At 40.4% G+C, this 16,889-nt stretch overlaps 1 protein-coding gene across 1 annotated transcript in view; it reads left to right on the plus strand.

Annotated features, from left to right (window-relative positions):
- Positions 1 to 13,153: 13,153 nt before the first annotated feature.
- LOC137280757 (uncharacterized) overlaps positions 13,154 to 16,889 on the plus strand; it is a 100,734-nt gene continuing 96,998 nt past the window's right edge. Inside the window, exons 1-3 of the mRNA XM_067811973.1 lie at positions 13,154 to 13,250; positions 13,783 to 13,897; positions 14,756 to 14,959. Of these exons, the coding sequence (XP_067668074.1) occupies positions 13,154 to 13,250; positions 13,783 to 13,897; positions 14,756 to 14,959 (416 nt within the window). The remainder of the gene's footprint in view (positions 13,251 to 13,782; positions 13,898 to 14,755; positions 14,960 to 16,889) is intronic.

The following is a 16,889-nucleotide window of genomic DNA, read 5'->3' on the forward strand; positions in this document are numbered from 1 at the left end:
TGGTAGCATTAGTGTCACAAGCTCTAACACCACTATCACAGCCTCCAGTTCGGGAAGCTTCATCCAAGTTGACTCCAGCGCTACTCCCTGCCTCAGCGACCCTCCCTCCTGCACTGGCGGTTTCACTGTCTGCATCCAGATGACCTTCACCCACCTGGTGAAGGGTTCACACATCTGCCTCTTGTCAACCGGAGGTCAAGCCATGTATGGCCTCTCCTTGACCTACGACAATAAGGAGAAACAGTTCCTCGCCACAGTTAGTGTGCCTTTCAGAACCTGGGAGCTGGAATCTGCCTTTAAGGCAGAGCTTGATGTTGCCTATGATGTCTGCCTCTCCTGGAGTGTGTTTGATGGAATCTCCATCGTCATTGACAACCAAGTCAGTGTCAGCAATGTCTTTGAGGTGAGTGTTCGAATAATCATCAAAGATTTCAAGATGGTTCTACCACAAGATGGGATCATAAGGAGAATTGTCCAATTGTCAGGAAGAATATTTTCAGATAATACAAAGTCTTTAGGGAAAGTTAATACAAAATATGTATAATGTGTGAGTGAATTTAGCTTCTTATTGGTGCAATAAAAGACTTATTATCCCTCACGACTTGCCTGAAATCAATAATTGAAACTTTGAGGTGAACAGTTTCCAAACAGATAATACTGACCATATATGGAATGTAAACAGTTGCTCCATACATCGAAAACTAGGGCATGCAGTGTTGTTGGTGTTTGCAGAACTGACCTCAATCACATTATTCGTAGTTCCAAGGGACGTAACACTATGGCATTGTCTTGAAATATACTTTGGCCGGTAGAGGGTATGAGAGTCGATTTAATGCAGTGCTGCATTTGTTGTTCATTTGAACTTCTCTATTTCATATTGTAATCTTGATGCCAAATTTTTTTAGTTCTTAGGCATTCATGGTATTGCGGCAAATTGGTATTTCCGGTTTTACGCACTAGACATGCACGCTTCTTAGAGGTGATTTTATATGTAAGTCAACGGCCTAACATCAGTGGCTTGTTTACTTTTTTACAACCAACAGGATGTATCAAATCCCCATAAGTCTTATCCAGCAGAATTATTAACATTAAACTCTGGAATCTGTCTGACCCCCATCCATGAAATACCTGGTATAATATTTACATTTCATACTTGACCCTTCCCACTTCATCTCAACTACGTCATCTGCATATCCTTATGCCAAAAATAAATGTTGCCTTGTTGTCATGAGCTATATTTATCTCCTTGGGGAATGAATTTTATTGTTTACTGCGATACAATGGAGTTCTCTCCTTTGGTAAATGTTAATCAGCACAGTTCGTCTAATAGCTTACGCTGAAACACTATCACAGTTAGAATAATAAAATTTTCTCAGATGTGTTGATTAAGTGTCATGTTAATCGGTTTTTACCATAAAATAGGCTTTATAAGTTCAGAATTTCATTGCCGATTACTGATATGTCAAGTACTGCGATACGAGGTTGCTGGCTACTTGCATGTGACGCAGGGATGGAGGGGGTCAGGTCCAAACAGCTAAACATTCTGACTGTGACAGCTGCTGTGATTATGACTGCAACAGCTCAGATCTAAACAATTATTATGTTGAGGATTCCTCCAGTGATGATGACTGAAGTCCTTAAGATAATTTAATATGAAGATAATTTGAAAATGTATGACCATTCTTAGAGTGTGTCCCATCAGAGGCTGAGAGTTAACAGTTTGAAACAACAAACTATAACTACACTTATATGCATTGTTTTATTGTCTATAAATGATCATGAATTATTTGGTCCAGTATGGTGTCTGAAGGCCTGGTGACAGTTTGGGTCATTATCTCCACTTGCTAGAGACAGTTTGGGTCATTATCTCCACTTGCTAGAGACAGTTTGGGTCATTATCTCCACTTGCTAGTGACAGTTTGGGTCATTATCTCCACTTGCTAGAGACAGTTTGGGTCATTATCTCCACTTGCTAGAGACAGTTTGGGTCATTATCTCCACTTGCTAGAGACAGTTTGGATTGATTTCTGACACTGGGCATGATAGTGTGCCTTTAATGTCCTGTATTTCTTATTGTGTACAGGGCAATGAGGTGGTCTAGTGATTAAAGTATGTGCTCGTCATGCTGATGGCCCTCGTTTGATTTCCAACATGGATACAATATGTCTGCTGCCTTGATTCTAATGGAATATTGTGAAAAGCAGCATAAAACTAACTCACTCACTCACTCACTCACTCACTCACTCACTCACTCACTCATTCAGTGAGTTAGTGCCGCTGGTCCTGTGATCCAGAAAGTGTTTTTAACGTTAGAATGTGTATAGCTGTATGCTTTATGATAAGCTTGTGAATGGTGTGATTCTACAAACATTTTGTGGATAAGGTTCTTGGTCTCATGTTTGATGACACACCTGCAAGTAATACTAACCTGCAAACATCAGCACCCAATCTGTTGTAGACATCCATGACACACCTGCAAGTAATAACAGCCTGCAAACATTGCACCCAATCTGTGGTAGACATCCATGACGCAGGTGCAAGTAATAGTAACCGGCAAACACTGGCACCCAATCTGTGGTAGACATCCATGACACACCTGCAAGTAATACTAACCTGCAAACATCAGCACCCAATATGTTGTAGACATCCATGACACACCTGCAAGTAATACTAACCTGGAAACATCAGCACCCAATCTGTTGTAGACATCCATGACACACCTGCAAGTAATACTAACCTGCAAACATCAGCACCCAATATGTTGTAGACATCCATGACACACCTGCAAGTAATACTAACCTGGAAACATCAGCACCCAATCTGTGGTAGACATCCATGACACACCTGCAAGTAATAGTAACCGGCAAACATTGCGCCCAATCTGTTGTAGACATCCATGACACACCTGCAAGTAATACTAACCTGCAAACATCAGCACCCAATATGTTGTAGACATCCATGACACACCTGCAAGTAATACTAACCTGGAAACATCAGCACCCAATCTGTTGTAGACATCCATGACACACCTGCAAGTAATACTAACCTGCAAACATCAGCACCCAATCTGTGGTAGACATCCATGACACACCTGCAAGTAATAGTAACCGGCAAACATTGCGCCCAATCTGTTGTAGACATCCATGACACACCTGCAAGTAATAACAGCCTGCAAACATCAGCACCCAATCTGTTGTAGACATCCATGACGCAGGTGCAAGTAATAGTAACCTGCAAACATCAGCACCCAATCTGTGGTAGACATCCATGACACACCTGCAAGTAATAGTAACCGGCAAACATTGCGCCCAATCTGTTGTAGACATCCATGACACACCTGCAAGTAATAACAGCCTGCAAACATCAGCACCCAATCTGTTGTAGACATCCATGACGCAGGTGCAAGTAATAGTAACCTGCAAACATCAGCACCCAATCTGTGGTAGACATCCATGATGCACCTGCAAGTAATAGTAACCTGCAAACACTGGCACCCAATCTGTTGTAGACATCCATGACACACCTGCAAGCAATAGTAACCTGCAAACACTGGCACCCAATCTGTTGTAGACATCCATGACACACCTGCAAGTAATACTAACCTGGAAACATCAGCACCCAATCTGTGGTAGACATCCATGACACACCTGCAAGTAATAGTAACCTGCAAACACTGGCACCCAATCTGTTGTAGACATCCATGACACACCTGCAAGTAATAACAGCCTGCAAACATCAGCACCCAATCTGTTGTAGACATCCATGACGCAGGTGCAAGTAATAGTAACCTGCAAACATTGGCACCCAATCTGTTGTAGACATCCATGATGCACCTGCAAGTAATACTAACCTGCAAACACTGGCACCCAATCTGTGGTAGACATCCATGATGCACCTGCAAGTAATAGTATCCAACAATGTAACCAGGCCCTTGTTTCATTAAAACCAAATCTGTTGTAGACATCATTAACACGGATGCCCGGAGAACTCAGTCAGAATTTGAGATTCGGCAGCTGCTATGGCGTTGTGCACACTGATGAGTGGAGTTACTCCATGACAAGCTACACGTACTACGCTGCTAGTATACAATCACTTGCAGCTGTCAACATCACTGAAGGTGAGATCTTCAGGATCAGGCTTCCCTTACCAAAGAATGCTCGCTTAGAAAAGGTCACATGTTTGACCCTTACATTCTCAGTGTCCAATGCTTCTACTTCTGAAGGTTATAAGAGACAACCAATATCCAGTGCTTCTACTACTAAATACTTCAATAGATTGAATATATCCAGTGCTTCTACTATCATGAACTTCAGTAGATGAAATATATCCAGTGCTTCTACTACTAAAGACTTCAATAGATTGAATTTATCCAGTGCTTCTACTACTAAAGACTTCAATAGATTGAATATATCCAGTGCTTCTACTACTAAAGACTTCAGTAGATGAAATATATCCAGTGCTTCTACTACTAAAGACTTCAGTAGATTGAATCTATCCAGTGCCTCTACTTCTAAAGGCTTCAAAAGATCAAATGTAGTGAGAACTTCTACTATTAAAGGTTTCAATAGATCACAAATATCCAGTGCGTCTACTATTAAAGGTTGCAATAGATCACAAAAAGTCGGCCCTGTGTTGACTGTGGCAGTACACAATGTTGATGAAGTATGTCCTGTGTTGACTGTGGCAGTATACAGTATTGATGACGTATGCCCTGTCTTCTCTGTGCCAGTACACAGTAATGAAGAAGTATGCCCTGTGTTCTCTGTGCCAGTACACAGTATTGATGAAGTATGCCCTGTGTTGACTGCAGTACACAGTATTGATGAAGTATGCCCTGTGTTGACTGCAGCAGTACACAGTAATGAAGACGTATGCCCTGTCTTGTCTGTGCCAGTACACAGCATTGATAAAGTATGCCCTTGAGTTGACTGCGACACTCAGTATTGATAAAGTATGCCCTGTGTTGACTGCAGCAGTACACAGTATTGATGAAGCATGCCCTGTCTTGTCTGTACCAGTACACAGTATTGATAAAGTATGCCCTGTGTTGACTGCGGCACACAGTATTGATGAAGTATGCAATGTGTTCACTGCAGCACACAGTATTGATAAAGTATGCCCTGTGTTGACTGCAGCAGTACACAGTATTGATGAAGTATGCCCTTTGTTGACTGCGGCACACAGGATTGATAAAGTATGCTGTGTGTGGTAGTACCCAGTATTGATGAAGTATGCCCTGTGTTGACTGTGGTAGTACACAATATTGATGATGTATGCCCTGTGTTGGTTGTGGCACTACAGAGTATTGATAAAGTATGTCTTGTGTTGACTGTGGCAGTACACAGTAATGATGAAGTATGCCCTGCACTGACTTTATGCACTGTTTTACCTGTGAATGTTCATTATTGTAATATTACTGTTTCAGTGAAGGTCAAGGGATCAGTTACTGCACCTGAAGGTGAGTTTGGGACAGTTCTACACCATCTGGCATACTTCTATGTCATCCCATATGTAGACGATAGAACATTCAAATATGTTGCCCACAGTTTCGATTAATGCGGACTTGTAGCTGATAATGGACTCAGACATACCGACATTTTGTTACATTCAACTTTGTTGTTGTAGACTGTACCTAAAGATCAGCTTTGTTATACCTGAAACTTAATTCATATTGACCCTTCTTTACAAACTTTTTCATTTCAGGCTGTTTATTCCAGTCAGCTTTGTTATTATCACTAATTTGTCACAATATTGCTTAAAGCTAAAACGATACTCGCTCACTCACCTCACTCACTGGACTGAAATGTCAGTCTACAGTCTGTGATGTCCAGCTTTGTGAGTGATTGCGTGTGGTTCTATGCCACTTTTTGGCAATATTCCATCAATATCACAACACGACACACCAGTAATGGGCTTCACATTTTGTGGTGTATTGTTAACTTAGTTTTTGATGTCTGTTGCAGTTGAGGAAGTCTGTGATGTTGCTGTCTTCAGAACTAGTATGACCTCCCTCGTCAAGGTCGGTGTTAGCCTCTTCAGCATGGCTGCTAACGCGCGAACTGCAGCCTGCACGTATGTACCTACAGTAGTGATGGTACTTGTATCTTTCATGTCCTAGTTGTTGGTACCAACTTACTGTGATCTGACCACTGAAGGTCAATGTTCCAGATCTCAGCCTCATCTGATTATGTCTTCGTCAGCCATGTCATGCAGTTACCTTCATCTCTTGTCCTGGGGTAGTCTAGTGGTTAAAGCGTATCTTGTCAGGCCAAAGACCCTGGTTCCATTCACCATATGGGTACAATGTGTGAAGCCCATTTCTGGTTCCCCCTCCCCCGGTGATCCAGAGTGAGCTGATAGTGTTCAATGCCCTGGAACATTTAGGAAATTGAGTTCGAGACCAACATAGAATGATCATTACAGCAGATTTAGGTTACAATGGATTTCATTTCATTTCCATGCCTTAAGATACAAATGGCCATTTAAAATATTACATGATATACAGTCTCACAGTACATACAAAGAATAAAAGCAAAAGTAACACAGCATAATATCATGTACCAAAGTTAATACTCAAGCATGCACTCACGTATATATGGCACACAGCCCATCAAGCACATGGCGACACCCTTCCACGGCCATATGGCATTTGTGTCTACAGCACACAAACAGCACAGCAATTCATTCAGTCACAAATCACCCTTGGGAACAGTAATGTGCAGAAAACTATACAATAAAGTAACATTATTCTATTTAAACAGTAACTATTACGATAATGCTAAAGCTTATTTGGCATTTACAAAATCATAAATGTTTATTTATTAACTACAAAAAGTTACAATACAATTACAGCTAAAGATGCAAAAAATATTCAACTATGAATTGGATTATAATACATGCTCTACTCCCACCAACAAGCACTTAGAACATGTCATGCCAACACAAAAAAATGGCTCACCTGTCTATCTCTGTGTCCCAGTGTGAAGTGAATTGCTCAGGTGCAAGATGCAGAACCAAGTGTTGGCCCATCAACCAATCAGAAATGAGTGTAGCTGACCACATGATAAACAATTTCCAGTGTCATGACCCGACATGACCTGACATGACAACCCCTTGAACTTTGATCCTTGACTGACAGCCTTCACTATATACAGTGATCTCAAATTGAATGCATCTCTCTTGAAATGCTACCTTTTCCATCAAGATAATTGATGAACTCCTTCACCACAAATGAATGGAATTATTTGTATGAATACTGCCACATACAACCTTTTTTATGACCCATTTTCTTTATATATTTTATATATAACGTATATTAAAATGACCTGAACCACAACATAATGACATTCCTACAAATACAACTGAGAAAGTTATAAATCTGTTATAGAGCTGATGATGTATCAAGGGTTCAAACCCAAATATTTCATCACTACTGCAATAGCAAACTGGGACCATTAAAATGATTGATATTGAGAATGTTGTAGGTAGACAAAAATATTGAGAAATTTGTGTTACCGATCATATCATGATGTGAAAGAAAAACATTTTATTTTTCTTTTCAGTCTGCAAAGTTTATATTCATGCTTTGCTTGTACATTATGTTCAGGGTGTAGGCCAAAACATTTTATTTTTCTTTTCAGTCTGCAAAGTTTATATTCATGCTTTGCTTGTACAATATGTTCAGGGTGTAGGCCAAAACATTTTATTTTTCTTTTCAGTCTGCAAAGTTTATATTCATGCTTTGCTTGTACATTATGTTCAGGGTGTAGGCCAAAACATTTTATTTTTCTTTTCAGTCTGCAAAGTTTATATTCATGCTTTGCTTGTACATTATGTTCAGGGTGTAGGCCAAAACATTTTATTTTTCTTTTCAGTCTGCAAAGTTTATATTCATGCTTTGCTTGTACATTATGTTCAGGGTGTAGGCCATGCGATACATATCCAATGTTTATCAATAATCTTATGATATTTAGTTAACGATTTGATTTTGATATGATAACAATTTTGATATTTAGTTAACGGGGTTGGGCCCAATCTAACACTGACACCTATAAGTCCATGCTGGTCAGTTCTTGCATGACATCCGGCTGAGGTAGTAGCCAAATGGTCACACCATTCTCTTGTCACACCAAAACCTGGGTTCAGTTTCCTACATGGGTACGATATGTGAAACACTTTTCTGGTGTCCCTGCCATGATGTTGGAATACTGCTAAAAGCATAACCATAAAACTAAACTCACTAACTCACTCTTGCACCACATTGTCTCATGTATACTTTCAAGGGAGTTCACCACAGCAATAGCAACTGCGGAGACCTCGATCGCCGGATGCTGGAACGAGAAGGATGAGTCCGTGTCTTCCTCATCTCTTCTCTCCTTCTTGAGGTACTCACTTCGACCCAATGTCCTGGCCTTCAAGTCTCTGAAAAGCCTCATGTGCGATGGTAAGTAGATATACCAGTACTGACATAATGTGGTAGGTGGGGTGAAATGGCATGGTTACAGCGTTCACCTGTTCCTCTGAACATACTGTTTCAATTCTCCACCTGTGTATAATGGATTAAGCCATTTCAGATGAATCCAGCTGTGATATAGGTCGAATATTGCTAAAAGCAGTGAAACACTCACTCACTCACTCACTCACTCACTCACTCATGCAGGACAAATATTTGTTTTAATGATGCCACACGTTCAGCCAGGACTGTCCAACTGTATCATTCAACACAATACCATAATACAAGGAACGTCCATATGTACCTTACAACACAAAAACACAAGACAAGAAGGAAATGGTTCTGTTTGTGGGCATGGCCTATATTCAGTTTATGGAAAAGCCACACAACCACTTCCAATACATTTATGCCTCATTGAAAAGCAAGACTTTTTCTTTCTGTAATTGTTTCTTACGCACAACTTTCTGTGACTTGAATATTTCTGCTTCTCTCTGTTTCAGATCTGAGCATAAGCACAGGTAAGATATTTGTCAAAAATCGCTGCTTGCAGCTGACAGCAGTACTGAACATCAGAAAAAAAAATATCACCAATGTTCATGATTTTAGAATGGTTAATTAACAATACTAAATTAAGTAATTAGTGCTTGTCAGGAACAGAGACAACGGTGTTGCACAAAGGAATTATTTGAAGAATGAACAATTCTATTGCAGACAATCATTGTCTACGTTCATGTTGTGTGAAAGAGGCCAGTCACATTTTAGTCAGGTAGACCAGGAGGAAGGGGAATAGTACAGTAAGATCTGGCATGGGTTGTATCAAACTGCAGTTTTCCTTCGGAATAGTGGATATTATTTTCAGTGAAATATTATGTGTGATACTTATCATGACACACTGCTAACGAAAACAGTTGCTGAAATATGTTTTCGTTCTGCAAAGACCACATCAAAATTTGAGTCGTAATTCGAAAACATGTCAACAATATTTCTTGCTCAATCCATGTTTGCTTGGATCAACAGATGCTGCCTGTGACTTTGCCACCATCAGCAGTGAGATACAGGTGCTCTTCACGTCCATTTCCAGTGGCCAGCTTACCACTATGTCCTGCACGTATGTATCTTTACTTCTGTACTATGTCTGTATCTCTGAACCATGTCTGTATCTCTGTACCATGTCTGTATCTCTGTTCCACATCTGTATCTGTACCATGTCTGTATTGCTGTACCATGTCGGTATGTCTGTGCCATGTCTGTGTTGCTGTACCATGTCTGTATCACTTTGCCATGTCTGTATCTCTGTATCTCTGTGCCATGTCTGTATTTCTGTGCGATGTCTGTATTTCTGTACCATGTCTGTATCATGTCTGTATCTGTGTACCATGTCTGTATCATGTCTGTATCTGTGTACCATGTCTGTATCATGTCTATATCTCTGTTTCATGTCTGTATCTCTGTTCCATGTCTGTATCTCTGTACCATGTCTGTATCTCTGTTCCATGTCTGTATCTCTGTATCATGTCTTTATCTCCATCTCTGTACCATGTCTGTATCTCTGGGCCATGGCTGTATATCTGTAACTTGCTGTACTGTCTGTATCTCTGTGCCATGTCTGTATCATTGTACCATATCTGTATCTTTGTATCATGTCTCTATCTCTGTATCATGTCTGTATCTCTGTATATGTATCTCTGTACCATGTCTTTATCTCTGTATGATATCTGTATCTATGTGCCATTTTTGTTTCTGTACTATGTCTTTATCTCTGTATCATGCCTGTATCTCTGTACCATGTCTGTGTCATGTCTGTATCTCTGTACCATGTCTATATCTCTATACCATGTCTGTATCTCTGTACCATGCCTGTTTGGATGAACCATGTTTGCCTGTATCTGTACTATATCATGCTTGTATCTCATTAAATCCTGATGATTTACTTCGATATGATGTCTTTCTGAGGATACCTCCATTATTAGTGGTTCAGCTTCTGCATTCTTGGCAGTAGGATTATGCCTCCAGACAACCATGTGAAATCTCAAAATGAATGTAACTGGGAAGTTCCTAATACAGCAACAATTAACTGCATTAATATGTTAGTGTGAGTTTCCCTTTCTTTGAATGACAGAATTTCCTTATAGAGGGATAAACAAATGTGTCTGAGTCATTTAGAAACCTGACATATAAATGGATGAGGAGCTCATACATCTTGGATGATGTGGTCAGTCTGTTGTAGATTCACCCAAGGCAGCCCTCAGACAAAGGTGTTGCAGAGAAAATGATTATAATGAGACTATTTATGTCTATTTCTCACTTTTTCCTGCTGCCAAGGGTTGACATCAAACCAGGATTAGTCTCTATGAATGACGCCCACTGGTACTTGCCAATGTGACCGAAACACTCATATGTTGTTCGCAATCAGATGTGACCACCTTATGAACAATGTGTGCAGCCACACATGGCATCATTTCATTGTTATGCACTGCACTGCATCTCCATTTCAGAAACAAATTGGGTTTGCTCCTTGCTTTGCACCACCTACTTCACGCAAGTGCGTTCTCTGTCCCATCCTACTTATTCTTGTTTGTCAGAACACCCTCCTTGTCTCTGTACCATGTTGTTGCATTGTTTATTTCAGGTCTGTTACAACTGCTTTCCTCCACATCAAAGCCAAGCTGACGACATGTTCTCCTGAAACAGTGGAGTTATTGGCATCAGTGATGGTTCAGTTAAGAACAACGGTGAGCTCTGTCTGTGCAAAATCAACATGCAACATTGAGTACTCCAAATCATGCATCAGTGAGGCCTCCTCAGTCATCAGCAGCATCACAGGGGATGGATACACCCATGCTGTCTGCAAGTATGTTCCTGTTCTACACAATTTGAATCCGTCAGTTCATCTGATGTGATTTTCCTGGAATATTGTTCAAAAGTTTTGTTAAACTACACTTACTCACTCTAGTAGTGAACAGATAAACCAGTGCATGTGCTGCCAATGTGATATGTTCCTGTAGCAAACCATTAAACCATGCCAATGAATGTGCTGCCAAATGGTATGTTCCACTGGTGAACTATTAGACCATGCCTATACATTTGTTGCTAAAATAGTATGTTCCTGTAGTGAACAGTTAAACCATGCCAATTCTTTTGATGCCAAAATAACCAATTCTTATGATGCCAAAATAGTATGTTCCTATAGTGAACAGTTAAACCATGCCAATTCTTATGATGCCAAAATAGTATGTTCCTGTAGTGAACAGTTAGACAAACATTGAGCCCGGGAAGCATGATCATGAGGAGGAGAGTGCAGGAATCAACGCAGCATAATTGCATCATTGTAAACTGCAGCCATCTTTAGTTCATTGGCATCCAGGCTATGAGGTAGCCTAGTGATCAAAGCGTTCATGTGTCATGCTGGAGATATTGTAAAGCATAGGAAAACAAAATTCCCTCACCATTCTTAGTTATTATGCTTCATGTTTGAACAAATAAAGAAATAAATTACTGTACCCTCCGATCTGTGATATATAAGGAGATATGGGAAGACAATATCAACCTGCTTCTAAACCCTCTCAATGGATAGCCTGGCAGACAGTAAGTAAAATACACACCGATGAAGAAGGATGTGCAGATTAGACTCAGAGTTCTATACAGAGGCATTCTACATTGAATATGTCTTTCCTTTCTGCTAAAGAGTTACATGGTCTTGATGAAGACAACTGGACATTTGTAATTAATGCCATTGGACTTTATGTGTATAATCACTCTCAACTATGAGCACTCCTAAAGTCAACAATTGATATGTTATTTGCAGGAAGCTGAAGCAGTCATTGTCCTGTGTCACCAACCACACCATTGACTGCAACAGAGACACCTACAGCAGGGTCTCGACCAGTGTCGAGGAAGTGAGGAAGATTTATTTCCAGAAATGCTTCAGCAAATCGCCTAAGTCATCTGATCCTGTGGACTGTCACAGCCTAGCTGTGGATGAGGTAGACAGAATATTTAGCCTCCAGACTCTCCTTTCCAGCAGACTTTTTACACAGGATGCACTCTGCAGGTAGGTCTTCCCTGGTTATGTGGGTCTCGGTGATGATTGTGTATCGTGTATGAGTGTGTATCATGTTATCCTCTTTGATAACACATATAAACATCTCTGATGATTCAACATGTGTCGTATTATCCTCAGTAAGACAACAGAACAACAAATACCTTCCACTGTCTTTGAAAGCATGCAAGTTTACTTTTGGTTAGGGTTAGGGTAAAGTTTTGGGGCTCGGATTAGGTTTTAGGGTTAGCGTTAGGGATAGGGTGATGTGACACTAACCAACAGAGCTGGTAGATATCTTGTATTGAGTAGGTCTGCCTTATCCACTGTGATGATTCAACATGTATCATATTATCCTCAATGATGATTCAACATGTAATATATTATCCTCTGTGAATATTCAACATGTAGTATATTTTCTGTGAATATTCAACATGTATTATATTTTCTGTGAATATTCAACATGTATTATATTTTCTGCGAATATTCAACATGTATTATATTTTCTGCGAACATTCAACATGCATTATATCATCTTCTGGTTATTCAACATGTGTCATATTATCGTCTTTGACAATTCAGAGTGTATCATATTATCCTCTGTGACAATTTAACATGTATCATGGGTGTCTGTTTGATGATTCAGCATTTTGACGGACAACATGAAGTTGTTCACTACACTCCCCACAGGCCTGACAGGAGACAGACTAGAGAAGTTCATCAACACTCGTAACTTTCTGATGACACAAGCAGCACCATGTATGTACATCTGTTCATTATTGTATGTGTTAAAATTATTGCATGGAATATATTGTTGAAATTTGCTCTGTACCATGCCTATATCTCTGTACCATGTCTGTACCATGCCTGTTTGGATGAACAATGTTTGCATGTATCTGTACTATATCATGCTTGTATCTCATTAAATCCTGATGATTTACTTCGATATGATGTCTTTCTGAGGATACCATGTGTGTACATCTGCTCCTTATTGTATGTGTTAAAATTATTGCATGGAATGTATTGTTGAAATTTGCTATTAAAATATCTATGAATGTGTTAAAGTAAGACCTTTCAAAAAAACATCCCAATATTAAACAAAATCATATTTTTAGGGAGCTTAGTCTAGAATACTGGATAAATCCCATCAAATAATATCTGCAGTACACCAGCTACTTATAGTGTCATGTATCAGACATGTATGAAAGACCCCTCCAAGTCATTGCATTTGAGGCAACGATAGTTGTCCTCGCCAGAAACTGATCTTTGTTGTATGTTGTTGATGTTCCAGGTTTGGCAGATGCAGCAGCAGCCGCAACACCAGTCTGCTCCTGCAACCTCACAGCTCTGCAGACATGTGCACAGGATGCTGAGCTGCTCCTGGATAATAGCACATCATCCTGCAGGTAGGTCGTTGTGACCCTCTCACATATCATCCTGCAGGTAGGTAGTTGTGACCTTCTCACATATCATCCTGCAGGTAGGTTTTTGTGACCTTCTCACATATTACCCTGCGGGTAGGTCGCTGTGAACTTCTTACGCATCATCCTGAGGGTAGGTCGCTGTGACACTTTCACGCATCATCCTGCAAGTAGGTCACCGTGACCTTTTCACACACCATCCTGCAGGTAGATCATCCTGTAGGTAGTTTGATATCTTGGGCAGGTTGAGGGGTTTTGAGACCTGAGGAGTGTTGGTATGAACTTTTGTCAGCAGACATGAGGGAAATATTCCATACGTCATCCAAAACCATTCTGCCTTCTTTATGTGATAGTAATCACACAGTATTATGAGTGGAAGAAGTGTGCTAGTCAGCTTCAGTGGGGTTTAGTGATGTCATCTTGTGTGCAATACCTGAATCTCACACCTCTATCTGATATTCCAATGGTTTGTAAACCATTACGATGTTATATATAGAGAACTGTTGTGATGTTATATATGGAGAACCGTTGTGATGTTATATATAGAGAACCGTTGTTATGTTATATATAGTGTGGAATAGCATTGGTATGACATATGTCATTGCTCTTAACGTCTTTTCATTGTCAAGTCTGTATTCACCTGTATGATATCCTGAATCAAATTTGTGCTGAAATGTGTCTTTGAACACTGTAATTCTGTTGTTGGATAATACAGGACTCAAAGATTTTAGATATGTTCAATATTTAAACCTTCCTGTAACTCTAACACTTATTTGCCATTGGATTGGATTTCGAAATGTGTGATAGATACTTGACATTGCATTTGTCTGTTAAATGTTGCAGTGAGATACAGACAGCTGTCACCTGTGTGCGCACGAATTCCGACTGTACTGGAGGTGATGTAGCTACTGTTGATGCTGTTTTGTCAAGTTTGACAGACAAGTTGAACATGAGCAGCTGCAACAACGTGGACCCTGGCAGCATCTGCCCCCGTCCGCCACCATGCCCTTCTGACTTCACCAGCGTCTGCACAGATCCAGTGTGCTCGTGAGTCATTGATGCTATGATTGTCTCCCCTTTGTATTGATAGCGCCCTCTAGTCCACAAATGATGCAGTCTTGACCCCAGTTGCACGAAGAAGTCTTAACTCAGCATGAGAAAGGGACATTGCAGGAAAATATGCATCATATTTACAACACTGTAAACTGCAACTGTCTTCTCTACATAGGTTAGAGGGTGATAGCCTTGTGGTTGAAGCGTTGGCTCATCAATCCGAACCCTTGGTTTATATTTCCTACTTGAGGAAAGTGTTTGAAGAACACTTGTGGTGTTCTCTTCTCTGATATTGCTGAAATATTGTTCAAACAGCATTAAACCCAACACACTCACTCACTCTAAGACTGAAGTGTTTAATTTTTCCTTATCCTGACTAATGCTTTTTATGCTTATCTCCTCCCTCTAAGCGAAGATAGTGGAACACTTGAAATCCCTCGAAGTTCATTCTATTTGAAGCAGACGTACAATACACCCAACCACAGGAAGCCTCCCTTTCTTGCCAGTATGGTCACATAACCAGCCATGCCTGTCACTCTCTCCTTCAATATGAGTACCAATACTGTGGATAAGTTTTCCATATTTTTTGATCCTTTAAACAAAATTGTCTTTCAGTTTTTGGATTGTATTTATCATTGTCAGAATATGTAATTATTGTTGAAATGAGGTGCAGGGATGATGTTAAACGAACCCTTTTGGACCACTCACAAATGCATTTGCGGAAGAAGAGGGATGACTCATCAGACAGTCGCCGGCCTACATCAGAGGGAAAAGGTGTCTTCTCGGACCCAGAGATTACATCTTGGATTACGACTGAGCTAGACCTCAGTTCACTATTAAAGGAGCTCAGCGACACCCTCACCTACAAGATGATCAACGATGACTTCGACATCTTGACCTTCCCTCCGTTTATGCCAATATCTATGGACATCTTATCTACAGCTTGCCATACTGCTTTGAAGTATCAACAAACACATCCTGTCCTTCAACACTCTGAGATTTATGTTATACCCAAGCTCCTTCAGCGCCTCCGCGGGAAGGATTCTGCATTCTTCATTAGACTATGGCTTCAGACACAAGTCATCATCACCGTTGAACACGGATCTTCACAGGAGCATGCATGCATACATGTGCGAATGCATTCAGGGAATGCGAACTATTCTATTAGCCCGACTCATGCAGAATCTGCATACAAACGTTCACTGTTTGAAGCCAGAAGATTCCAACTTTGAAGAGGATAAGACGATCTTATCTGCACTACTTACTTCAAAGAAGGATCAACAATTCATCGCCAAGCATCTGGAAGTAACATCAGGTGTGAGGATGCTTTTTTATTCAACAAAATTATTTGCGACGCTTCATTGAACCCTGTTACTACACAACAGCCAGAAGGACAGTCTACCTACATTGGTATTAAGCAGCTGAAGGGTTCACGCGCTTTTACTGAGTCGTCTATACCCATGCTCATTTGTGGACAAGCCGAACAGCAAAGTTCAGACATGCCCAAATGCTAGTGAGGGAATCACTGACTGCACAAAATTTCATGATGATCTTTTGGCTGCAACACCAGTGGCGTCACATCTGCAATCTGATTGGTCCTCGAAAGACAAAGCCTTGCACAGAAAGTGGCTATTAGTTGTGTGTCAGGAAGTCATCTACAGATGTAAACAATCCTTTTAACATTGGAAAGGTTTCATTTACAACCCAGATAGCAGTCTACAATGGCATTTGATTCACGAGGCAAACAGGTGTTCTAACAGCAGATTCAGTGTTGTTTATCTGGAGGCCTGCAGCAACATATACTATAAATAGACTTCACATGGAGGACAGCTGACTCATAACTTACTGTGTTGACAATCTGAAGACAAAGCAAATCCGGTACAAACATCTTCATTACAGATGAAGCATGTACCTGTTCATACTA

Source organism: Haliotis asinina, chromosome 4 (assembly GCF_037392515.1).
Source record: "Haliotis asinina isolate JCU_RB_2024 chromosome 4, JCU_Hal_asi_v2, whole genome shotgun sequence".
Lineage (NCBI taxonomy): Eukaryota > Metazoa > Mollusca > Gastropoda > Lepetellida > Haliotidae > Haliotis > Haliotis asinina.